Source organism: Salvia miltiorrhiza, chromosome 5 (assembly GCF_028751815.1).
Source record: "Salvia miltiorrhiza cultivar Shanhuang (shh) chromosome 5, IMPLAD_Smil_shh, whole genome shotgun sequence".
NCBI lineage: Eukaryota > Viridiplantae > Streptophyta > Magnoliopsida > Lamiales > Lamiaceae > Salvia > Salvia miltiorrhiza.
This window is the reverse complement of record NC_080391.1, coordinates 7,081,036-7,107,382: the sequence shown is the minus strand read 5'-3', so window position 1 is coordinate 7,107,382 and position 26,347 is coordinate 7,081,036. Positions and strand designations below refer to the sequence as shown.

At 34.2% G+C, this 26,347-nt stretch overlaps 3 protein-coding genes and 1 long non-coding RNA gene across 6 annotated transcripts; 2 read left to right on the top strand and 2 right to left on the bottom strand.

The window, feature by feature from the left end:
• Positions 1 to 162: 162 nt before the first annotated feature.
• LOC130985612 (transcription factor MYB74-like) lies at positions 163 to 1,585 on the bottom strand. The gene is made up of 3 exons (XM_057908678.1): positions 1,383 to 1,585; positions 1,168 to 1,297; positions 163 to 1,048 (listed from the first exon to the last, which is right to left on the bottom strand). Exons 1-3 carry the CDS (start codon positions 1,567 to 1,569, stop codon positions 304 to 306), a joined length of 1,062 nt encoding a protein of 353 aa, XP_057764661.1. The 5' UTR covers positions 1,570 to 1,585; the 3' UTR covers positions 163 to 303.
• Positions 1,586 to 6,118: 4,533 nt separating this feature from the next.
• On the bottom strand, positions 6,119 to 9,624 carry LOC130985611 (putative PAP-specific phosphatase, mitochondrial). 2 transcript variants are annotated; one of them, XM_057908677.1, is made up of 9 exons: positions 9,393 to 9,624; positions 9,202 to 9,304; positions 9,016 to 9,118; positions 8,707 to 8,918; positions 8,379 to 8,438; positions 7,605 to 7,825; positions 6,820 to 6,898; positions 6,661 to 6,711; positions 6,119 to 6,431 (listed from the first exon to the last, which is right to left on the bottom strand). In XM_057908677.1, the coding sequence occupies exons 1-9, from the start codon at positions 9,479 to 9,481 to the stop codon at positions 6,294 to 6,296; spliced, it is 1,056 nt and encodes a 351-aa protein (XP_057764660.1). In that variant the 5' UTR covers positions 9,482 to 9,624; the 3' UTR covers positions 6,119 to 6,293. The 2 variants fall into 2 exon arrangements, with proteins under 2 accessions (XP_057764660.1, XP_057764659.1); XM_057908676.1 differs by having other exon boundaries at positions 7,443 to 7,825; positions 9,393 to 9,608.
• Positions 9,625 to 16,690: 7,066 nt separating this feature from the next.
• LOC130985609 (vesicle-associated protein 4-2-like) lies at positions 16,691 to 19,824 on the top strand. Of its 2 annotated transcripts, XM_057908675.1 has the most exons (7): positions 16,691 to 17,296; positions 18,194 to 18,264; positions 18,421 to 18,502; positions 18,650 to 18,768; positions 19,027 to 19,104; positions 19,219 to 19,338; positions 19,426 to 19,824. In XM_057908675.1, exons 1-7 carry the CDS (start codon positions 17,029 to 17,031, stop codon positions 19,477 to 19,479), a joined length of 792 nt encoding a protein of 263 aa, XP_057764658.1. In that variant the 5' UTR covers positions 16,691 to 17,028; the 3' UTR covers positions 19,480 to 19,824. The 2 variants fall into 2 exon arrangements, with proteins under 2 accessions (XP_057764658.1, XP_057764657.1); XM_057908674.1 differs by having other exon boundaries at positions 16,802 to 17,296; positions 19,219 to 19,824.
• A 1,328-nt stretch (positions 19,825 to 21,152) lies between these two features.
• Positions 21,153 to 22,546, top strand: LOC130985610 (uncharacterized). The gene is made up of 2 exons (XR_009089030.1): positions 21,153 to 22,174; positions 22,270 to 22,546. It is a non-coding gene; the product is annotated as an uncharacterized LOC130985610 (long non-coding RNA).
• Positions 22,547 to 26,347: the final 3,801 nt, after the last annotated feature.

Below are 26,347 nucleotides of genomic sequence, written 5' to 3'. Positions count from 1 at the left end.
AATTGAAGAGGAGTCCAATCAATTTCGATTAATTGATGGATCATGACATTGATCATATCCAGACAAGAAAGCCAGAAAAGAAACTGAGACGGCATAATAATTTTCTAACATATCAATTGTTAAAGAAAGATGGTGTTGCCTAGTGAGCACTAGCTAGAAAAATTAATTGAACAAGTTATACTAGAACACAGATAATGATTTTTACAAGAAACATGGAACTTGAGAAAGATCATCACGGGACAAACTAAACAAAGAAGAAGGAAAAAGTCCGCATCGCTTTGCACGGATCGGATGGTAAAAAATTCAGATGAAATCGGCGACATCCAAGATCTCCGCCGGAAGCTCAAACTTCAACATATCGCTGCAGTAACTCTCCCTCTCATCTTCGGTGCTGCCGGCGGCGGCGGTCATATTGTAAGTGGAACCGGAATGCAACGGCGTGGGGCTCGACGAGGGCGTGGAGATGTTGGACAAAACGGATTGGAAGCTGAAGTTGTTGTTGCTACTGTTAGACTGAAAGGTCGAAGTCTCCGACGACGGCGCCGGATCCACCACCGACTGATCCGAACCGTAATACCCATAGTTGGGGAGCTGATCAGCATAATCAAAAACCGAGCCGTCATTTTGGTGCCAGTCCCCAAATCCGGCCGGATTCTGGGCGTCGTATTGAAGGAACTGATCATCTTGATTGTGATTAGCGAGTGTGGTCGGAGATGGAGAAACTTGATTGTTGCAATTTGTGATTGGTTGGTTTTGAAAGGAGGCGTGGTTTGGACGGTCGGAGGAGATGAAGGAAGACGCCAACCTTATTAATTCGGGATTGATGAAAGGCTGCATTCCTAGTAATCTGGAGAAGTGGATGATGTTGGAGGGTTGTTGTTGTTGGGCGTAGAGGGAGGAGTTAAGGAGGTCGAGGAGGTCGAGGCGGGGGCTGTGAGTGACGGGGTCGATTCCCATTCGGAGCAGCCGCTTTCGAATGTGAGTGTTCCAGTAGTTCTTGATCTCGTTGTCGGTTCTGCCGGGAAGTCGCCCAGCTATCGCGGACCATCTGTGTTGATTAATTTCAATAAAATCAATAATTTTCCTCTTTTAGAAAGCTCCATATATGAGTATAAAACTAATTAAGGAGTATTTTATTACTAGTTGATGATAAATTAAATAACGTACTTGTTGCCGAGGATGCTGTGCAGTTGGATGATCGTTTCTTCTTCCTCGAAGGAGAATCTTCCTCTCTTGATATCGGGCCGGAGGTAGTTGGTCCACCGCAGTCGGCAACTCTTCCCGCATCTTTGCAGACCTAAATTAGAAAAATGGAGTTTGAGTTTGAGTTGGAAATTGAATTGGAGTGTAAAGAAGTAAAAATGAGTAGAATTTATACTAACCAGCATTCTTTGGAAGAGTTCTCCAGTTGCCGTAACCGTTTTTCTGAATGTAATCCATGAGTTTCTGATCTTCTTCTGGAGTCCAAGGCCCCTTTTTGAGGCCATTTTTGTCACAGCAAGGAGCTCTTCCCATTGCGAGTGAGTAGGAAAAATAGTAGGAGAGAGGAGGTGTGTAGGTCCCTAACATAAAAACAGGGTTTGGAGAAGGGTATATATATAGTCAGAAAGGATTAATAGAAGGTTAGAAGCGAACAAATTGAAGTCAAAAGGATTCGGTGCCGTCCCTATTACTCACATAGTCGACGTGTCCCAAAAAATTGAGGGAAACCAATTAATCCGCTGGTGAAAACATTTCCGTACTTCTCAATTACGTAACTATTGCATACTGTGCTTATTAATTACACATGTTCCATTCTCATTCCAATTTCACCAGACGCGTCTTATTCGGTTTTTAATTTTAATTACCATCCCTTCATATTACATTTATGATTACCGTCCATTCACATAATATTAATAATAATACCACTCCATTTACATGATTTTGCATTAGTGCATGCGTTCAGTATGAATGTTCACAATTTGTGAAATTTCTTGGAATATATAATTGTATGACTCTCATCTGTCATGTTAATTAGGGTCCTTTCTACAGAGGGAAGAAGGTTAATTAGCTGTAAATTAGGACCGTTCAACATAATTTTTCCAGACACCAAATCGCTCTGTATATATATTATATGAAAATTAATGGCTAAATGATGCACTATTATGCCTAATTAATATTTTGACCACAAAGTTTAGTCACGTATAGTACATAGAACACAAATCATTTTTCGGCTCCTCGCTTTCTGGATTCACATTAGCTGTCTTCAACACACACAAAAAAAAGGACACGTAACCCCCACCAAAAGTATAAATGTAGGAGTAATTTAATTGTGTGTGTGTGTATATATATATATATATAAATAAAGCTATATAGGTTTTCAAACCAATGGAACTGCATGGCTTGAAATTGAAGCCAGCTTCATGGAGCCATGTAGCTTCCCTCATAATTAAAAGACTATTCTGTACTTGCCTGGATCTCCAAAACCTATTGGATTTGTGTAGACGTACGGGGGTAGGGGCATTATTGACTTCAACTTTTAATTTGTGTTATTAATTATTTAAATTTGGAGTAGAAATGCCAGGTGGTCCTCTCTTTTATGGTTGGACATTTTATCTCAAATAATAAATGGGTGGAGGACTTGAAGCTTGCATTTAATTTGAAGGCTACAATAATTGAGTTTGGCTTTTGCCGAAATATGGGCGCATTTATAGTATACATATGTATTATCTTCATCATATTAACTAAACAAAAACAAACTCCCGTGATTTTTAATTTACACAAGTACGTGCTTCTTTTGCAATAGCACATTACCTAGCTAACATTCTCGACCAATTTGTATCTCATATTTCCTTTATTAATACATCAAAGCAACATACTTGTGTGGTATGTTTATGATATATACTAACATATTTTCAGTAAGCTATTGCCGACTAGATATTGAATTAATTAAAAAGTTGCAATAAATCTTCCCATATACGGCACAAGTTAACTAATTTGGGGAAGTGAAGAAAAAAAAGGTGTCATAAAAATCAGCGACAGTGGAGAATACTAATGTGGTCAAACGTATATATATGGCGCCAAAGAAAATGACCTACCATTTTAAATTTAGTGCATCGTCAATTTCTCAATTTAATACATGTAAGAGCATCAGCCTCTTGTCAAATTACTTTCATTTCTACATAAAGAGATGGAAGAAATCAACATCCATTAATTTGCCGCCACAGCTAGCTGGCATTAATTTTATTTGGAGAATATTAGCATTTGAAATATGATAGGGAATAATTGCATAATTTAATAAATAGTACTAGTACTCTCTTCGTCTCATCTTTTAGTATCTATATTTTCTTTTTTGGATGTCTCCCATTTTATTTATATTTTTAGTAAAAGTGGGTGAGACCCTTACTCCATGCACTTTAATTATTTTAACACTCACATAAAAGGTAAGACTCTTATTCCACTCACAATATAGTCAACCACTTTATTAAAAATCGTATCATTCTCAATTAGACACTAAAAATTGGGACGAAGGGAACAGGAGTAATTGCGTTAGGTTTAAAAATATCCACTCTTTGTAAAGACATGCAAGACGGGGTTTCCCTATTCTTTTTAATTCCCAATAAATATAAGTATTTATTTAATTGCTATGAAGATTGACGCATGAGTGTTTAAAGTTCATTGACTTTTAAAACTCCAATAAGCATCCATCCAAAATAAGAGCTTGAAGTTTTCAAGAGGAATTAGCAATGATGGACTATCACCATAATTTCTCCATCACCTCACATCAATATACTATACTAGATTGGAATTTAATTTCCCTTTTACTTCCTCAACTTTGCTTTTATGACTTGAATCCCTCCATGCATTAAAAAAACGAATAATAATTACTGATTAGTTTATTTCATCGATATTCATCATGTGTGTGTAAGACTAAATAAAATACTACTATATATATGAAACTTCAAATAAAAATCACATTTTACCAAAAAAAAAAAATATAAACTCGGAGTGTAAGAAGTTAATTTTGAAAGAAGACTTTAAAATAAATCAAATAAATAAATTTACCCAGCATTGATTTGCTTGAAGGCATTCTCTGTCCCTGTACATATATATAGTAATTTCTCTATACATGTTTATAAAGATGAGGAAGAATACCACAAACTTTGTAATTTGATGGTATCCCTCATCTAAATAAAGGCGAGTCAGTATTTAAGGGTACACTTAATCTTGATCAAATTATCTAACTCCTGCTGAATAATAAGTCATGTAGATCAAACAAGAAGAAGTCGATCGCTCAATTTATAATGCGCATTAGTAAAATTTAAACTAATTTTGAAAAGAATTTGCCACCGTATCTAATAGCATTCCACACGTACTGTACAAATTATTTTTTCGCCGCTCTAATTAATTACACATTAAACTAATATCGTTTGGGCTGTAACAATAAAACAAATTAAGATGAAAGTAGGACCTTATACGTGGCTAGCTCGATATAGTAAAGGTGGGGACCAAATTCAACTATAGAAAATATAATTTAAGTGAAGATCCTACGAATTTCTTGGACATAATTAGGGAGACTACTAGATTAGGACACGCGCCACTTAGATCACACCTTATCAGTCAATCGCTAATTATTACAATCTTTTATAATCAATTATTGTGTAAAACGCGCGCATCCTTTATCACAAATAGCAAGGTTATAAATTGAGGTCAAACATTATTATATTGGCCGTTACTGTTCAGTTTTAGACCAATCATGCCAGCTCACTTCCACTGGGCTTGCATGTATATATTGTAATTAACCTTTAATTATTCAATAAAAATTTATAATTATTAATTAACTAATTATATACAAATTATCTTATCGGAATAAAGGGTTTAGTTTCAAAGTGCATGCATTACAGAAAAAACTAAGTAATTAAATCATTTTTCCTCCTAAATATAATAGAGTCCAAACTCATAATGCAAAGCGATGAGGCTAAAACAAGCATATACTCAATGGCTTAATTAATTGGATTCGGAATTTGATTTAGAACCTTAATCTTAGCTTAATGTCTGCAAACGTGCTATCAGGAGCGCAGGTCATCTTAGATTTAATTAATTAATAATCAAACAATTCTAAGTAGTAAGAGTGTATCTCTACGTTAACACTAATTAATTTACCCAACTCCTACATGCATAGTTATTAATAAGACTTGCAATCTAATCAGTGATGACTAGTTCATTTCTGAGGTTTATTTAATCTCCAAAAATAAGCTGCTTACGCTCTAAAGTTGACCAAACAAACAGCATATAATTTCGGTAGATTATCTGTTAAAGTAACTGTTGCCTCTTCTCCTCATAGCTGTTCGTTTCCTCCAACAAACCCTTGATTAGAAAAGTGAGATATTCGTCAATTTTTATTAGATATATTTGATCTGTTTTTGGATATGGGATCACAGGAATTTGTGGCTAGTGTGCCAGGTTTACTATTCTCAGCAATTTCCTGCATATTTTAATCCTTGCGTAGGTTTGCGTAGTTTAATGTTCGTAGCCATGCAATGCAAGCGCAGTGATTGGATGAATTTTATAATTTGATGGAGTGGAACACCTGGCTTCAGAAATTCGAGAGGCTTCTAGGCTAAACTAAAATAGCTTAGTCTTCCAAAATAGTAATTTAATATGGGGAATTGGGAAACTATGAAGAAATCATTTTGAGATTATCGTAAATTAGTCTCGCCTAATGTAGCTAGTGTGCCTTCTCATGTATGAAAATATCATAGTCATTGGTGGCTCGAATTTATATTTATATTTAACGTGTTAGCACATTATTGGCTCTAGGCATCAACATGTGGGGATCATCGTATTGGTGTAATACATTAGAAAATATAAGAATAATAAGAGAGTATCCAATAGAAGGGAAGCACCATTTCTTAAATGCCTCCTCTCTCTCACTAAACTTTATGATCAAGCTGCTGCTGCTCTTGCAGTTTCTCGGAAACTAATTCTGATCAAGTTAGTTGGACATGAAATTTTCCTAGATGGTTAGTGGATATTGTAGCTTTTGATTTGATTAATGACGTTTGAGTTTGAAAGAAACAGAGCATGTCAACAGAAGTAATTAAACTGGGTGTTCTATAACGCATCAACATTCACAAGGTTACAAAAAAACAACAACTATTGATAATTCCATAATATCTGATTGATAGGAACCGATTCAATTCTTACAATATTACACAATTTTCAATCTGCAGATCAGATAAGGACAAGGTTGGATGCAGATGAATGCGTATACATGTAATCATGGTGGATTAGCAATTAAAATCAAGTAATCATCAGCTGGCTGATATAATCTCCAGTATCCGTTTATGTAAACCGTCATTTGTCACCAAAATACCACCGCAAGGGAATAAAACTCTTCGTTCTTTTTCATCAGCAGCAAAGTCAAGTGCATTTCCCTTCCAGTCAGTTACCTGCTCATCGAAATACCCTAATTTTCATACTCGTTTCAACAAATTTCTATCACAAGTAAGCAATTATAAATATGCATAGTACTTGCTAATACGAATTATTTGAACCGTTGCATTATTTTAGATTAGATGAAGCTACTGAGGTCAGCTGAATTTACTAAAAAGTTGAATTAAAATTGCAGTACTGCAATTATAAAACATGAAAATTTGTGCAGAACTAGAAGGTACATACCTTTCCCCCCGCTTCATGAATGCATATGACTCCCACAGCATGATCCCAGACCTGTATTTAAATGCAATAACATAAACTCAAATTGATTCAGCTACTTGATATGCACACATTATCCGAATATGACAAAAACTTGACCACATAAAGAAACTAAGAAATAACCTTTATAATTCTCTTGGTCCTTGCACGCATTATGAAAGTCGATGCCCTTCCAGATGCCACCATCAGATACTTACAGAGACTGTACAGAAAGCATATCCGAATACGACAAAAACCAATGTCAAGGCATATCATTGTAGGAGGAACATGTAGTGGATGAATGTATTCATGTACTTGTATGTATAATCTAGATATACTATGATATCCAAGAGTTGGAAAGCAACGAATTACAAGTGATATACTACACATCTTTATATCTGCGACGTACATGAGTTGTTACATTAGCTCAGATCATTAAAGCTCACTATGGCATGAAGATACTAATTGCAATTTGAGTGAGTTTCAGCTACTTTAAAAAGTGCATATATTTTGAAATATTTGGCATGTTTTCATATACGTACTCTTAAAGATTGAGATGGTACAAGAATGAAAAGGTGATTAATTCAAGTTCTATGCTACCATAGATCCATTTATAGCATTTAACTGCAGTACTTCAGCTCTTAAGTAGTAATAACAAGAAAACCTTCCATCCCATGAAAATGAGAAAAGCACACCAAGTGAAACAAATAGAAAATATATACACATAAAAAGGGAATGAATGATATTTGACAACTTAAAAAGTGAACCTTCCACAGCATGCAGGAAGAAGAAGAATCTGTTTCTCGCCAACATTGTTAGCAAAAGTTGTTGCACTAAACTGAGCAGACAAAGGTAAAGACTCCCATGTTTGACTCTCTGGAATACAAAATCGTGCTTCATGGACCTGGTGAAACCCATCAACTACACACCTGATCCACTTACAAGCCATTTTGATATTGCTATTCGGCCAATCCCATAGTCTTGTACTCCATGTTCCACAACCAACATGAGATATCATAATAATCCCTGATCTGGAAACATTTTCCTCAGCTCCATCAGTGTTCGATATATCAGAATCCCTTTCCTGCCAGTTTGGGCATCCCATAACACCTAAAACAATCTTCCCTTCAACTACTAAAGCCAAACCTACCTGAAATTTTACAATGTTTAAAGAAAACAGAGACTAATGGATCAGATTTTCACTGAGGCCCAACACACAAACCCTTACAGGATCATTACATGACACATATAACAGGGCAGGGAAACATAATAACTAAATTTGTCAAACAAAATGAGACTCAAAAAACAATTTAACAGCTAAAATTGTGTCATCTCCAGAACTTTGTTGTTTGTGCCAGCTAATGGATTAATAGAGGAAAGTCCTATCATGAACACAAAACAACAAAAAGGAAATTTCACTATTTCAGTATAGCAACTACATACGCCAACTAATAAATCACAGGGGAAAAAATCATATTTGGATCACTTGAAGTCTAGAACATGCACAACAATTATCTCAAGGAGGAGAACCAGCTTTTACACAGTGTTGTTCCTTCCAATGCATTCAAAATTGAGTGCATTGTAAATCACCCACTAGCATGACTAAAACAACATGTCACAAAGCAAATGCATTCCAAAAGGAAAATCATTAATGGAACCAATCCCACATCATGATAGAAGAGAAACTCGTAAAGAAACCATACCACATAGAGAGCCTCACTACCTTTAACAAATCCTCGCGTCCCATCAATAGGATCCAATATCTGTATATATCCATGATATCAGCAACATATTTGAGGTTACAAGCTTTGAACTAAATATGCAGTGCACCGATATAACATAACAATGTCATCTTCAAAGGAGCAGTTTGTTTTCAGCATTCACCCTAACATTTCTAATAAAAATTGTGTACGAAAATGTTTATAGTGTATCGTAGACTCTACAAATTCTAGCAAAACCTTAAACCAAGTCGTAATCTTAGTGGAGAACAGTTAGACTTGAAAACACTTCCTTATCTGGATTCTCTCTTACCCAATAAGTAGTTGGCTCAGGTCCAAACACATAAGCATCTTTTCCCCCTCTATCAATTGCCTTTAAAACATCATCTTCACTCAATTCTTTATCACTGATGGATGACTTTTCTGTAACCTCGGCAAAAACAGCACCGGCTAGATTATTTTCACGCACGAACCCTGAGTCCTCCTCAGCTACCAGTGGGATTGAAGGAAATAGTTTGCTCATCTCTGCATAAGATAAGAAACAAAAACATTGAAAAAAAAAGTGTATAACGAGTGGATAGCTAATCTTAATTTTCTATATCTCTGAGTATCAAAAGAATACCGAGGCTAACAAGAGCTTGAACTCCAAAATCCGCAACAGTGACCGGTGTCTGGTCGATTTTCTCAATGATATTTCCATCACTCGAAAACAATGACTTTTGCACCTGTCTTCCGAAAGAAAATAAATTCCAATAACAGCAAACATGAATAGAAACAAATCTAAGAAACGTAAAGGAAAGAAAATTACGTCAACGCAGAGATGGCAGGCGCGCTCAACCACATCAACAGCCGCTTGGAGATGCCTATAGTACTTTGCTTTCTGCTCCGCGAAAGGAAGGCTCAACTGCGACCTGAAATCAATAATCAACAGAAGAAACGAAAATCAAAACCCTAGAATAGGTGCCAGAATGAGCGGCGGAGGAATAGGGAGCGAACGACCTCACGGAGAGGGCACATTGGCGGAGAGATGCGCGGCGGTGTAGACGCAATGAGAATCGAGAGGCCGCGGAGTGGATGAGAACATCCATGGCGGGAGCGGGAACCAACGGTCAGATGTTTGGATAGTTGTTCGTGGGAGGAACGACGGCGTTTGAGACCAGTACTACCAATTGAAACTTTCCCGGGCTATGGGCTACTGTATTTGGGCCCTATTGGCCCAATTATAGGGACAAAAAAGTCTTGGTTTTCGGAAAATTCTGGATGCATTGCCACCTAATACATTGGGCCTCCGACGTTCGGATATTAAGTGGATAAATTTCCAATGGAATATTAATATTAATCAACTCTAAAAGAAATGATATTATAGTATGAACATTACTAGTTGCTCCCTTAGTCTATGTTACGTTGTTACCTTTTCCTGTGGAAAAAATATCGAGGAGCACGTGGGTGTGTATAGACTATATAGTTTTGGTGAGATAAAGATCCAAATAATTAGTTGGATAAGTTTGAATTTCATCATCCTACGCAGCATAACAACGATTTTTCTTTGCTTGCAAGCATATCCAATGTCGTGCATGCGCCATTTAAATTCAGCGATAGCCCCAAATGAAATATTTCCGGTTTCTGATATCCATCTACATCTAGCACCACAAAATTCAAGTCGAGAAAAGCATATAGACAGCAGAGTGGGATTTGTTGGTAGATGAGCGGAGTGGAGTACCAGGCGGCAATAAGGGCGATGCAGAGGATCAAAGAGCAGACTTCAGCAAAGGAATCTTCGTCTGCAAGGCAAGCGAGGAAGTTATCCGGTTCGATGGGATCCAAGTTGAAACAGGCTGAAGAGTCGCTGCGGACAGTTATGTACTTGAGCTGCTGGGGACCCGGTTGATATCCTTCATCGTTTATGCATTGCCTTCTCTATTTTTATATATATATTTTTTATGTTTTTTGAAAGCTAAATTTGATTGTTTGGGTGAAAGGAGTAGTGGAGCTTTTAGCTATTTGTTATGTAAGAAGTGTACATGTATACATAATTGTGATATTACACTATATACTAAAATTCTCATGTCATTCACTTCTCCTTCTCTTCGGTATACATATTAGTATGCTTCAATGTTTTTCTTTCAGAAAAATGGATTTTTGCTCGAAGTGGACCATAATAATTATTGTTTTGATGGAGTTGCAATAGTAGTCATTTGGAAGTCTAGTTTAAATGTGAACTGGCTAAAAAATTGTAAATTGCAAAATTAAGCCAATTACTTATTTGTAATTTGATGGCCATTTATTGTGCTTACACCCGACGATAAATCATGAAAAGTACCCAACTGTAATTAGGTACCTTCTAAAAATGTATAAGCAAATTAAATAAATCATATTTGGTTGATTGATTCAAAGTCAATTGATCCTAAGTAAAGATTGCAGGAAACGTTATTGGATGAGAATCATATCGATAGTCTTTCTTGCCAGGTCAAAAAGGTCGACAGCCACTTCAATTTTTCAATCACGGTTAACATTTCGTGGATAGAGTTTATTTCAAACCATGATATGTACGTAGCTTGTACATGATTTGATATGTACAATTTTTGTTCTTTAAAAAAAAGTGAAAAATCAAAAAAAAATTACGTTGTTTATTTAGTTAGTGAAGAAAGGAGTTCACAAATAAAGAAAAGTGAAAAATGTTAATTAAGGTAGTGAATGCAAAATGAGGCTCACATGCTAGTAAGTGGAGAAAATGACCCACAAATTTATTAAAAATAGATTATGATAACTTTTTGTGGATATACCAAAATAACAAAATTATGACAATATTTCGTGGACGAAATGAATATTATAAAGATAAATTAAACAATAATAAATAATCAAACTAGATTATTTTACATATCATGATTTGATATGGTATGAAGTATAATAAGTTACGTACATATCATGGTCGCAGGGGCGTAGCCAGGGGGGGCTAGGGGGGCTAGAGCCCCCCCCCCAAATTTTGAAAAAAAAAATTTATAATATGTCTAAAAATGTTGTTATTATTATTATTATATTTGTATTTTAGTAAAAAAATGTCTAAAATGTATTGTATGCCCCCAAAAAAATTTGTAGTAAATGTTTTGAACTATATTATCTATGAAAATGTTGTTATTATTATTATTATTATATTTGTATTTTAGTAAAAAATGTCTAAAATGTATTGAATGCCCCCAAAAAAAATTTTAGTAAATGTTTTGAACTATATTATCTATGAAAATGTTGTTGTTATTATTATTATTATTATTATTATTATTATTATTATTATTATTATTATTATTATTATATTTGTATTCTAGTAAAAAATGTCTAAAATGTATTGAATGCCCCAAAAAAAATTTTAGTAAATGTTTTGAACTATATTATCTATGAAAATGTTGTTATTATTATTATTATATTTGTATTCTAGTAAAAAATGTCTAAAATGTATTGAATGCCCCCAAAAAAAAATTTTCGGGGGCTACCGCCCCCGAACCCCCGTAACAATTCAGCCCCCCCCCCCCCCCAAAAAAAATCCTGGCTCCGCCACTGCATGGTCGGACTTGCAATGCTTTTTTAAAATAGTGTTTTTTCATTCTTCAATTTTGTCATTTAAGTTAAGCTCTATTAGCTTTCAAATACATTTCTTTTATGTGGATGTTGTCCTAGAGCTAATCTGTATCACTTTCATATTGTAAAGATAAAAAGATAATTAAAGAGAAAAAAGTTTAAAAAAATTACTTAATAATAATCTTTTAGCTTAAAATATTATTTTATTCTTTATTCGTACAAAGCCTTAATTCATGAGTTCATAGGGGTTTGATCGTGACTTATATGTTGAATTCGCGGTTAATTAGAAGCAGTTTACACATGAATTCTAGGCAAAATAAGGTTAATCCACTGTAGACTGTACTGTTCACACTCTACTCAATATAATTCAATATTTTATTGTAATAATTTTTTATCAAATAAATTTAGTATTTATAGTTAATTAAAATATTACTTTCTCTGTTGCATAATAAGTGTCTTGATTCTTTTCGGCACGAAAAGTTGAGCGAGTGTGTTTAGTGTATAAAATATGTTGGCCCACATGATTCAAGGTATATATACTAATTTCATTTTAATTAATTTTCTTAATTAACTGCTACAAATACATTAATTGATTCTTTTTTAAATTGCACAATTAATTTGTGAATTTAATTATACAACTCTCAGAGATATAAAAATGCACACATTTTTTTTAAATGATTATTATTTTCTAATTTTTACATCTCAATATTTTATGTTAAGTATTATATTAAAAACACAGAGAAGTAAAATGATGAGTATAACTTTTAAAATTGAATCAAAATACATTTCACAAACCTTTGAAAAAAAAATCTTATTAAAATAACTTTTAGAAGCAAAATAATGAAGTTGAAAATCAAATCATGAGAAAAAGTTTCATATAATTAGTCAAACACATTATTTTCGGGTAAGCGATATAGGTTTCAAATTATTTTCAGAACAACCCTATCTAGTTATCGGAATATTTGCTTACGGCCTATTCGGATTGAAATTTTGTCGAGTTGAAAATTTTCAATCTTAATTAACCCTTTAGAATAAATTTCGGCCTGGATTGACCTCCCTAATTGCAGGGTTAAGATTGGATCATAAATGATAATCAATCATCTAAGGGATCGTTCTCTTTAGTTGTAAATTTATCATGAAAAAATGAGGGATAACAAAAAAATCACCATTTAAATCCTTCATTTCTTTTCCCTTATTTCCTATAAAATAAAATTTGACCATTATTCATTCCTCGCTTTCACTACAGACAAGGACGGAGGCAGGGGGGGCTAGAGCCCCCTCCCAAATTCTGAGTTTTTTTTTAAATATATAAATATATGTTTATACCTATTATAAAATAATTTTGTTTTGTAAAAGAGTATTTGGTTATTATATTCTCTCATACTATATACTTAATTTAAGGATAATTATGTTATTTAAAACTATATAATCTATGAAATATTGTTTGTTATTATTATTACTATTATACTTGTCTTTTAATAAAAAAATGCCTAATATGTATGAAATGCTAAAAAAAATATAATGTATTGAAACTAATTTGTAATATATAGAAAATATATAATCTATGAACATGTTGTTTGTTATTATTATTATTACTATGCTTGTCTTTTAATAAAAAATGTCTTAAATATACGGAATGTCCAAAAAAAGTTTTGTAATATATTGAAACTATATAATCTATGAAAATATTGCTCGTTATTATTAGTATTATGCTCGTATTTTAATAAAAAAATACCTTAATATACAGAATGCCCAAAAAAATTTATCGGGGGCTGCCGCCCCCGAACCCCCGCACAAGTTCAGCCCCCCTCCCCCCAAACTTAATTCCTGGCTCCGTCCTTGACTACAGAGGAGGAATAATATTATCCATCTATTTTTGTTTGATAATATTATCCCTCATTTATAGTAAAAAATGAGGAATGAGAAAGGGTTAAATTCTATTTTGTATGAAATAAGATATAAGAAACAGTATACTGGCATGATCATTTTGAAGAAAGAAACATAATATTTGGTCATTAATTAAAAAAACATAAAATTTGGTCATAAATTAACTATTAACTTCATTTATATTTTATTAAAATTTGTGATAAAGTAATTATGACATAAATTTCATGGACGAAGGGAGTATTTACCTATTGATTTATACATAGTAGAAGCCAGCCACGTCCTTTTTGCATTTGATTCAAATCTTGTGTGCTCAGACTATTTAATATACTTTGTAGGACATGTGAAAAAGAAGAAATCAAAGCAAAAGTATAATGTACCTTTAGCATCACAAAATAGTCTACGCTGACCACTAAATGTATGAACTTAATAATTTAACCATTCATTCTCATAAAACAATTAGACAACCACTGTATTTAAATTAAACGCGGAAAATAGGGCCAGTGTCAACTAGGATTAAACTTTTATGTTCCTCACTCTTTCCTACAAAGAAGACCGATTATATTTTTATGTTTATTGCATTTATGGATTCTGAATATCTGTTAATTAAATTTAAAATCTGCCAGTTATTATGCAAAATCTTTCAATTATTGTAAATTTTCATAAACAATATTCAATAGATTTTTAATTTTCATAATATTGGAATAGAATATTCTGCTTGCATCTCACTTTCATATGCAATATAATTTAAAAATAATATCCAATTATATTAATTACAAAGGAAAAATTCTAATTACGCAATCATAAAGGAGGCCTTTGATAATAAAAATTGGAGATGGGACAAGGGGAAGATGTCCAATCATAACAAGAAGAACGAACAAGTTTATCGAACAAAGTCAATTAATGATGAATTTCAATTCAAAGAAGATAGATAAAACAGCACGATTGTAAGAATAATTAAAATCATTCATTAATTCTCCATGCACAAAACATTAGCGAACAAAAAATGTTGTTTTTTATTTTATTTTTTTTAATGCAAGGAAAAAACACAATCTTATAAGGTCATATAAATGGACAAATATATAGGGAGAGGTTCAAATAAGAACCACTAAATAAAATTAGAACAGAGAACCATTTTAAACCATTCGATCATCAAGATCTACGGTGGATGCATCATCTTGGTGGATGAATGCAGATCCTGGGTTCGAATCCTGAAGGGAGCAAAAAATTTATTATTTTCGGATACATTAAATTTAATAGCGAATGCATTAATTTATATAGTAGATGCATTGATTTTAATGGTTCTTATGTTCTCACGATAAGTGTGGTTCTCACTATAACCGCACCCCAAATATATATATATATATATATATATATATATAGCTAGGTCTGACCACCTACATATAACTCCAAATATAAGAAAATGATTTGATAAGCTAGTCCAAGTTGAACAGTGAAGACCACAATAGCCAGACACATGCATCTGCACAAAACCAACAAAGACCAATATAGAAAAAACAATTACGAGCCAAGCCATATATACAAGAAAGATATACTAGCTAAAAATATTCACAAACACCATATGTAGTTAACGTAATCAATATTTTCAAAATGATAGAGAATATGATTAAATCCCACAAATTTGAGGGAGAAAAATAGATCTACTAAGTCGAAAGAGAGGGAGAGGAGATTGAGATATAGATCTAGATTTGAGAAGACATGAAATGGCTTTCGCTAATTTTGAAAGACATAATATAAAAATTACCCATTTGATAAAATATGTATAAATTATACTCATCTATAAATTTTTATCCTTATATTGGGTATCAGTTAAATTTTTCACTAATGCTTGATTGCTTAACTCGCAGTGGTCGAACATTAGTGCATTAATATAAATGTTCGACTCGCATTGATCGATCATGTACAACAAATTAAGTTTCGCAACTCGAGTAATATAAAATCACGAGATAAAGTTTCGAATCTATTAAATAAGGATAACTTTGTCATTTAATGTTAAAAAATGAATAATTATTGCTTCATTCGTCCTCATAAAATGTATACAGTCTATTTTTAATGAGTTTTCTATTCATAATAAAATGAGACATTTACTTTACTCACAACACATCTAACTATTTTATTAAAACCCGTGTCATTTAAAAATAGGATGAAAGAGTATAATTTTATTTATAATGAATATTTTGTCTTTTAATGTTAAAAGTGGTTAAAGACTAGTTAACCCAACAAAGAGTTACTGAACGTAAATATTTTCTTAAACTACTTTATTATTTATGAAAATTCGTAATTAAATTGAAAGAGCAAATGATAAAATATACTACTACTATGTAATTAATATTCCCTCCGTCCCACTATAAGTTGACATGTATTCCATTTTGGAACGTCCCACTATAAGTTGCATGTTTACACAAATGGAAAAATTTAACCTTTAAACATCACTTTTAACTAATTTACATCTTCTCTTTAATTTATGTGTTGAAAAGTTTTGAGCCACTTATAGTGGAACAGATGGAGTAATAGATAAGATGTTCCAATTCACCACAAAATATATTTTAAAATATAAGAAATTGGAGTAGGCATCTAGATCTAGTTGGGGTTGAGTGAGAGGCATCATATAATCCGTTGCGATAAATTAGTTGGTCGTCTTAGGCATAGCTGCACAGTTGATATGGATTTGGCCAGCTACCATATGCGATTATCTTGCTATATACCTACTTTAATCAATCAATGCAACTTTTCTTTCTCGTTTTTATTACAACTGTCAATTATTGATGTCTTTTTTGTATTTGAAGACAACGTGGTTTCTCAACTAATAATATATCTATGACTAAACTAGCAATATTAGTGTATCAGTATAAGATTGAAGATCAATAAAAGTTGAAAATTGAAACCATATTCGTTCAAAATTCAAATCCGATGACAATTAAAACGGCCGTAAACTGAAAAAGTCTACACAAGGAAGAGAGAGAAAAAGGCCCTAAAAAAAGAAATAATAAAAAAATACTAGTAGTAAATAAAAGGAGCAACGCCAGTAAAAATTGTTCCTATTTCTGCAAGAACCACAGACAGCACCAACGAAGAACTTTAGAAAAGTCTCACTCTCCAGAGGCTGAAACCCAAACCAAAACCCCCTCCATTGCGACGTCGTTTAGGTGACCGGCGACGGATGCCAACCGCCGACGACAAATCTGACGGCAAAGTGTGGGGGCTATTCAAAATGCCCTTCAGAAACTCGCAGCCGACGACATCGTCTTCCTCCGATTTCGCCCATTACCAGCACAATTATGGCCACGGGAGCAACGGTCCTCATTCCCAGGTGGAGGGATCGAGCGCTCACAGTGGGGCTGGGAGCTCGGTTTCATCGGTGGCCAGATCTCTGCTCCCCACGCGCCGTCGTTTGAAGCTCGATCCCTCTAATAAGCTCTATTTTCCCTGTATGGATGCCTCTCTCTCCCTCTTTTATATTCCTGTTCACATTGAAGTTTGGACAGTGTGTTGGCGATACTTGGATTTGACTGCTGATAACATTTTTTGTTGAAAGAGAACTTCTCTTCTTTTTTCCTGATTTAGCTAAACTTGATCTGACATTATCATTTCATAGATTGCTTGAAATTGTCATTTCCTTCTTATTTTTAGTTATGTGATTGAGTACTAATGTAATTATGTTGCTGTGGTACATTTTAGGTAATTTAAAAGATTATTATGTTGTTTGAAAGCTATTCGTTAGATGGTCTGTAGAAAATTAAACTAGATTAGGGAGATTTTGACTTGAATTGGTTCTTGTCATTTATTATATCCTAACTTTTAATTTGATTGGGGGTAATGCAAAGCTTACTAGGAGAAACGATCAAGTGCTGTTATATTCTTAGACCTTCCGGAATTATGAGTTTGAGATTGGAGTTTCGACTGTTTAGTTATACAGAAAGATCTTCTGCAAAATTGTCTATCTTTCTGAAGCATATTCGGATATGGAGAAAAGTAAAATCTCAAGAAAAGAACAGGTTTTATGTACCAAACAGGTCTTTTTGTTTATAGTCTATCTTTCTTATTCAGTTTTAGTTAACTAGGCCATGTGCTGGTTTGCCATCTTCAGAAGTGTAAGCATAAGGACTTCTTTGGCTGATTTTCCTTTCTCGGTGTCTATTTCAGAATTACCCTAATCGACTGAAAACTGACACGCATGTTTGCCATCTGGATGCCGAGAGCGAATTCTAGTTGATATTTGAATTTCAAGTATTGCAATTCTGTAACAGATTGACTGGATGAACTTTAGTTCCTTCTATTTGTGGTCGTGTACATGGCATATTATTTATTTTTTTAACTCCATTCAGATGAGGCTGGTAAACAAGTCCGAAGTGCTATCAAAATAAAGAATACAAGCAAGTCTCGTGTAGCATTCAAGGTAATCCAAGCATTTAATCATTGTCTTGCTTACCAGCTTGTAATTTGTGTGAAGTTTTGTAAATATTAGGGTTTTGTTTAGACAATTCATGATCATATGCATATACTTCTTCTGTATGATTGATTGTTCTGAGAGTTGTTTATTTTGGTCTTTTAGTTCCAAACAACAGAACCAAAGAGCTGTTTCATGCGTCCTCCTGGGGCCATTCTTGTTCCTGGCGAGAGTATAATAGCAACTGGTAATCTTCTTGAACCCCTGTACCCCCCCCCCCACCAAAAAAAAACAAAGGATTGAGGCAGTATATATATGCATGATTTGAAGCACTATCCTTGATATTTTTAATCTTATGAATCTTTTCATTCTTGGTGTTGGGTGTTTCCATCAGTCTTCAAGTTTGTAGAGGTTCCAGAGAACAATGAAAAGCCAATGGATCAGAAAAGCAGGGTGAAGTTCAAAATAATGAGCCTAAAAGTGAAGGAAGAAATGGACTATGTGCCCGAATTGGTTTGTCGCCTTCCTTTTTTTTCATGTATAAAACAGCTTGAAATGCAAACACTCATTTGAAAACTGGCAGCGTAATAATATAGGATAGAAAGAGCTTTAGCCTATTTTGAATGATTTCTAATATGCTATATGCTTATTAGAATGGAAACACATTTGCATCTGGTCAGCTTTCGGAGAAAATGCTTGATTTGTTGAACGAAGTCTCACTCAACTCTCCATACGCATTAATTATGATGTTTTGATTATGTGTCAACACAGTTCGATGAGCACAAGGATCAAGTAGCTGTCGAGCAGATACTTCGGGTAGTATTTCTGGATGTCGAACGCCCTAGTCCTGTAAGTTAAGCTATTGTAGTTCTAAATCTTCTTCATGTGTGTTGTTACTCATGTGCTCCTAATATACAATTGATTTGATTAAAATTGCTGATCAATTTTGTATTATACTTTAAGGCTCTAGACAAACTAAAGCGACAATTAGCTGAAGCTGAGGCTGAACTTGAGGCTCGTAAGAAGCCCTCAGAAGACACAGGGCCAAAGTTTGTTGGAGAAGGACTTGTGATTGATGAATGGGTGAGCCTTGTCACCTTAAAAGTGCTTGTACAAAGTGATCTAGTTCCTGTTGTTTTCTACTTATCGATATCTTCTTCCTCTATACAGAAAGAAAGACGAGAACGATACCTGGCTCGACAGCAAGTGGAAGTTTCTCCCTGAAAGTAGTGTATGCTCGGTGTCGATCGGATAAATTTTTTTCTACTGCATTGTACTTGCATGAGTGTATTTAGTAATTCCATTATTGTGAAAGCTATGTTCCGCCAAAGTGTTGTGTAGGAGATGATGTGGCGGTTGCAATTGAATCTGTCTTGACTTTCGAGTATTTGGCTTGTTCGCATATACGCATTGTAGTTGTTTCTAAACTTAAAAAGTTTGTTTAGAAATATTCGATAAATAGAGCTTGAGTCCATTTCGGCTCAAACATATCACTATGTAGCAGTGCTTATGTACCAAAGGATTGTTTACTATAAGTCAGTATGGTGTATAATATATTTATAATTTATAGTAATATCTTAATATCATGTCTGCTTCAAAATATGAGGATTTTCGGTATTTACTATATAAATTATTGGAATTTTGTATATCATCTCCTAAGTGAGATATATAATATAAATTTTAATTATATTATTTATTAATTTAACACTAGAGTAAACTATCATAATACATCTTTATATTATAAATTAATATATTAAATTATTAAAATTCCATTCTCCTATCATAATTTATTTATAAAGTAAATAATCAAATACATCTAATCAAATTGTATATTATTAATACCTCTTATAATATAAGATATACTATGTAATCAAACATATCAATCTTGATCAGTTAAATGAGAATGTACTTTCTTGACGTGCTAAAATGAATACGATGATCGATAGCATATGGTTTTACGGTTTTGGCCATGATGCAATTAAGGACCATCATCCCAGGAACTGTATTTCTGACATCATTGTCCTCATCGGACCAGATTTGACGTGTGGAGATGTATTTCTCCATTTTTAAATGAGCGTGTTCGGGAATTTTATCCCATCCAGCTACGAAATTAAGATAATGTTATTCTAAGAGCAAAAATAAGAACTTAGTTTAAAATATTACTCACTCCCTCCCACAAATCTTGATACATTTTTCTTTTTGTGCTGTTTCACGAATCTTGACACATTTTCAAATAAGGTAATAATTACTCCCTCCGTCCCAAACGAAATGGCTTATTTCTTTTCGACACATAGATTAAGAAATGTGTATAAAGTAGATAAAGTGGGTTGGTGGAAATTATTTAAATATTAAGTGTAGAGAGAGAGTGTATTGCCAAAAAAGGAAACATGACATTTCGTTTGGGACTAGCCCAAAAAGAAAAACAGGACATTTCGTTTGGGACGGAGGGAGTATTGCATTTTCTCTCATATTTTATTACTTCTATTATTTTTTATCTCCTACTTTATCATTTTTATACATTATTAACTACACACTTAAAACACTAATCTATAATTCCTTAATTTCCGTGTCAAAACCAAACGTGTCAAGATTCGTGAGACGGAGAGAGTAAAAGATGAAGAGAAGTATAAAAAGAGTATAAATATAGTGTAAAAAATATTGCAACGACTTTTTTGCATTTAAAATGCGATTTAAAAAAAAATTAATCGCATGCAATGCACGCGCTATACATTTTATCGTCTGAGCCTAGTTCGATTTCACGAGCCGACGTTCAAGCCCCCCAAGCAGGATGGGGCTTGTCGAGGTGAGATTCGAGCACCACTGCGGATGCTCTAACTAGCGGACAAAATTAGCGACAGATTTGTGCGAATCCCATCACTCTCTGTATCTGTGGGCATATTAATTATATATATCCACTGATCATTAATCCTCATAACAACAATGAATCTTATCCGCATATTGATACGCCACCAGAATACTCAGTAAACCACTGTCTCCCGCCAACCAAATCTCTCTGCCTCTACCTATTTATATGTTATACATGTAATCTACATCTATGCTTCATCCATAACTCAATACAACCACAAAATCAATTTTTCACAAGGCTGCAGCAGAAAGACGACGATGGATGAGTTGAGCAGAATCTGCGGCACGGCGGTGGCTTTGGCGGTGGTGGAAGGCAACAACAGTGGACAATACTTGAAGGATGGCTCGAGATCTCCTCCAAACGATATTAATGGAGGATCTTATATGGGCGGCGCCGCTGATGAAAAGAACAAGACAAACCAGGCTGATGAATCCCTACACAAAGTTATGTACCTCAATTGCTGGATACCTAATTAACACAAAACAAAACCACAGAGATACAAATATGATATTTTTTATTTGTCGTTACTTGCATATGATGATTCTGCCTCATATACGTGACCTTCGATTTACTCGTCCAACTCCATCCACTTATTTCTTGTTACCTATGTATTTCTTCAACAATTTATGCAGACATGAAAACGAAAGCCAAAACAATGAATTGCCCAACTCGCTATACAAGAATATTCGGTCGAATTAGAATACTATAATTTAAAATAAATAAACAAGGCCTACAATGGTTATTTCTTGTGAGCTAGAATTTATTTTTGCTAGCTATAAAAAAAATGATTGTATATATTTCATAATTGTCTCTTATGTATTGCGTTGTTGCAAGACGGCTCTATGAATAAGTAGTTAGGGGGGAGGGGGGGATTAATTCTTCTATAAATAGGTAAAATGTACTCTTAAATTTATATAGACTCACAAAAATTAAGCATTAGAAGAACGAAGATGGCAAAGGAAAGCAACAAAGTTTCAACTTTCTTCAACCTTGCTTTCATGCTCTCACTTATACTCATCATCACTGTGTCAGAAAGCACATCATTTTTTGGAGGTAGGTGTTTTGAATCACAGCTGTCCCATTTGCCTGATTTTGGATTTACATTTTGATTGTTTAAACTTAAATTGAATTTGAGAAATTGCATGCAGTTAATAGCGCAATATTAAGTTGCGATAGTGTGGTTGAAGTGGTAAGTGGAGATACATGTTTTGATATTGCAAAGGGACAGAATTTGAGCAGCACCGCCTTTGACGCCATTAACCCTAATCTCAACTGCTCTGCGCTCTTCATTGGACAGTGGATCTGCGTCGCTGGCTCCACCATTTAGATTAACTCTCTCATCTCACTACTTTGCTTCTTCACCTACATATCATCTATATATGTATATGACATATAATATACATATTATCTATCAATATTTAATAAGAGTCTAATTGTTGATGGACTAAAATTAATTAAGAACGTGCTTAATTTCTTTTTGTTCATTTTCTTGAATGATTGGATAAAGCTCGTTTCTCGTATTGGATTTTTCTTAATGAATTTGCTTCTGTGGTGTTATGTCTTTTTTTTAGTTACTTGGGTAAAAGAGAATGAGAGAATTAAAATAAAGATATTTCCATTTTATATCGACGAATGACATTACTGATAAGAATTGGAGTATTTAAAAGTACAGTCGATGATAATTGTTTAAAAAACTAGTACAATTTAATGATTAATTTTTTTTACTTTTTTTGATTTGGGTCATGTATTACTCTGTTGACTTATTGTTAATTGATGTGTCATGCGCTAAACAACCCGGACAAGCGAAATATTCAAAATTTATATTCGAAGATGCGATAAATAATTATATCAACATGAATGTAAAAGATATTCAATATTAAAATTTAAAAAAAAATCTTTCAATCAAAATGATTAAACAATCACTTAAAAATTGATCATTTATGTTAATATTTCGCAACTTATCATTGATATAAGTCATTTTGAAAAAATTCTCTCTACACTTAGAATAGCAATTGAAAGAATCAACATCAACATCAACGATGAAACAAATCGTCCTTAACGACAAGTTTTACAATAAATTATGGAATTAATGTATTCAACTCGTAGTGTTGAGCGGAATTTCTATGTCTAAGTCATAACTGAATGTTTCCGCAGCTATTGCTTTTTTTGTTGATATAATGATACATGTATATTTATTTTAACAAAATTCATTGAAAGAAAACTAACATCATTTAAAAAGGGATACAAATAAAAAAAAATAGTAGCAATTTTTTATATTTACATATATGAGTAAGTCTGTACTGGATCCACATGTGCCTAGAGCGTCGGATACTAGAGTTATATTTCTTTTGTCCCTTTAATCTTGACATATTTTTCTTTTTGAATAATCCCAATAAATTTGGCATATTTTTATTTTGGATAATCATTTTACATTACATTTTATATGTGAGCTATACAACAATATAATCTTATTATTTGAAATAACCATGATGAAAAGAAATAAGCAAAGTTTAATAGCTAGGGTGTTGAGAGGATTTAGCAAAGGGAATTATAAAAAATGAAAGAAAAATGATTAATTATTATAATCTTAAAAGAAGAAATATGGTCAAAACACAAATCGACCATTGTTTTTTTATTTAATTGACCTAGCGCCAAATCACTGTGTTTGATTTATTGTTCGCACTACAAAAAAATCGTAGATTACCGACGGCGAAACGCCGTCGGTAACAAAAGACGGCCGCCGGTAAATAGTGTTACCGGCGGCGTTACCGGCGGCAACTCGCCGTCGCTAAACGGTTCGTCGGCAACTCCATTACCGACGGCGATCGGCCGCCGCCGGCAATTAACGGCGGCGAAGCCGCCGGCATTTCCGCCGTTAAATACCGCCGTTGAACGGCGGAGAGTTGCCGGAAAATTACCGACAGCGTTTGCCGTCGGTAATTAGCGGCGGCGAGATCACCGTCGGTAATTTCCACCGGACGGTGGTGGCGCACACGCCGGAGTTGTTCACGATATTACCGAGGGCAAAATGCCGTCGGTAATTACCGACGGCATTTACCCTCGGTAATATTTTTTAATTTATTTTTTTTATTTTATTTATTTTATTTATTTATTTTATTTATTTATTTATTTTATTGTATATCCACAATTTATTTCGGTATTTATACAGTATTGCATAATTTAGACGAACTTCCCAGTCGGTCACCCATCTTAGTTGTGCTCTAAGTCAAGCACGCTTAACCTTGAAGTTCTTTTCGAATGGTCACCAGTACAGAACACTCGTATTATTGATATATATATAGTATCTATTAATTCATTTAAAGTCTACTTCAATATACAATATCATATATATTCATAACCTTAGAATATGTCGAGATGATATACAAAAAATGTTGTTAATTACGGATTGGGCTCGTTTCCGTTCTTATTTTTATGTCGAAAAAATATTTATTAATTAATTTATTACTCCCTCCGTCCCGCTATTCAAGTCTCGTTTCTTTTCGGCACGGAGATTAAGGAGACTAAAATTAAGAGTTAAATTGTGTCTTCAAAAAACTTAATGTAGTTTAATTAACCACCGCCTACACCACCACAACACCACCGCCTGCACCACCACAACAGCACCGCCTGCACCACCACCACAGCACCGCCTGCACCACCACAACAGCACCGCCTGCACCACCACAGCACCGCCTGCACCACCACAGCACCACCGCCTGCACCACCACAACACCACCGCCTGCACCACCACAGCACCGCCTGCACCACCACAACAGCACCACCACAGCACCACCGCCTGCACCACCACAACACCACCGCCTGCACCACCACAGCACCGCGTGTACCACCAAAGCACCACCGCCGGTAAATCACCACAACCCCACCCAAATCGAACTTAGAAATCAAACGATTTCCCCCAACCAAATCTGCAACCCAAATTAGGGGTTATGGTTTTGCAGAGGGTTAGGGGAGATCAGAGGTGAGAGGCGGAGGAGATCAGAGGGAGGAAAAGGGCGGCGACGAGAATTGCTGTCGCTCAGCCAAGGGACAGATCCGGCAGGCGAAGGGCGGCTTCCTCCCTTGACAGATCCGGCGGGGGCGAAGGACAGATCCGGCGAAGGGAGAATGACAGATCCGGCGGAGGCGAAGGACAGATCCGAAGGAGAAGACGGCTAAGGCGGTGAAGGTGGAGGAGAAGGCTTCCTCCGGCGACGAGCAGACGACGGCGGTGGAGATCTCAGGCGCAGAGAGAGAGAGACGAGAGAAAGAGAGAGACGAGAGAAAGAGAGATAGAGAGAGAGATAGAGAATAGGGGGGAAATCAATTAATTAAGGGTTTATTAGTTGAATAATTAGTGATCTCATTTAATGTTAAGCATCCCCTTATTATTTCCTTTTTAGGAAACGGGACATTATCGGTGGGACAACCCAAAAAGGAAAGTGGGACTTGAATAGCGGGACGGAGGGAGTATTAATTTTCGATTTTTTTTTTTTCAATCTAGTTTATACACCATTCATAACCTTAGTGTTGATTGATGAGTGAATCACTAATCCAATTAACATTCTTAAGTTATAATTATAAGTTACTTACTAAGAATCTTGAATTCTTAGTAATAATATTAGATTAGTGATGATTGATGAGTGAATCACTAATCAAATTAACATTCTTAAGTTATAATTATAAGATTCTTACTAAGAATCTTGAATTCTTAGTAATAATCTTGGATTAGTGATGATTGATGAGTGAATCACTAATCAAATTAACATTCTTAAGTTATAATTATAAGATTCTTACTAAGAATCTTGAATTCTTAGTAATAATCTTGGATTAGTGATGATTGATGAGTGAATCACTAATCAAATTAACATTCTTAAGTTATAATTAATTATAAGATTCTTACTAAGAATCTTGAATTCTTAGTAATAATCTTGGATTAGTGATGATTGATGAGTGAATCACTAATCAAATTAACATTCTTAAGTTATAATTATAAGATTCTTACTAAGAATCTTGAATTCTTAGTAATAATCTTGGATTAGTGATGATTGATGAGTGAATCACTAATCAAATTAATATTCTTAAGTTATAATTATAAGAATCTTACTAAGAATCTTGAATTCTTAGTAATAATATTAGATTAGTGATGATTGATGAGTGAATCACTAATCAAATTAACATTCTTAAGTTATAATTATAAGATTCTTACTAAGAATTTTGAATTCTTAG

Excerpts from the sequence above, each read along its gene's own strand:
- LOC130985612 (XM_057908678.1), bottom strand. The coding sequence starts at position 1,569 with ATGTTAGGGACCTACACACCTCCTCTCTCCTACTATTTTTCCTACTCA. Across the intron at positions 1,298-1,382 it reads AACTCTTCCAAAGAATGCTG|GTCTGCAAAGATGCGGGAAG; the intron begins GTTAGTATAAAT and ends TTTCTAATTTAG. Across the intron at positions 1,049-1,167 it reads CACAGCATCCTCGGCAACAA|ATGGTCCGCGATAGCTGGGC; the intron begins GTACGTTATTTA and ends TAATCAACACAG.
- LOC130985611 (XM_057908676.1), bottom strand. The coding sequence starts at position 9,481 with ATGGATGTTCTCATCCACTCCGCGGCCTCTCGATTCTCATTGCGTCTA. Across the intron at positions 7,826-8,378 it reads GTAGTGAGGCTCTCTATGTG|GTAGGTTTGGCTTTAGTAGT; the intron begins GTATGGTTTCTT and ends GTAAAATTTCAG. Across the intron at positions 6,712-6,819 it reads GGACCAAGAGAATTATAAAG|GTCTGGGATCATGCTGTGGG; the intron begins GTTATTTCTTAG and ends ATTTAAATACAG.
- LOC130985609 (XM_057908674.1), top strand. The coding sequence starts at position 17,029 with ATGCCAACCGCCGACGACAAATCTGACGGCAAAGTGTGGGGGCTATTC. Across the intron at positions 18,265-18,420 it reads AGTCTCGTGTAGCATTCAAG|TTCCAAACAACAGAACCAAA; the intron begins GTAATCCAAGCA and ends TTGGTCTTTTAG. Across the intron at positions 18,769-19,026 it reads TGGACTATGTGCCCGAATTG|TTCGATGAGCACAAGGATCA; the intron begins GTTTGTCGCCTT and ends GTGTCAACACAG.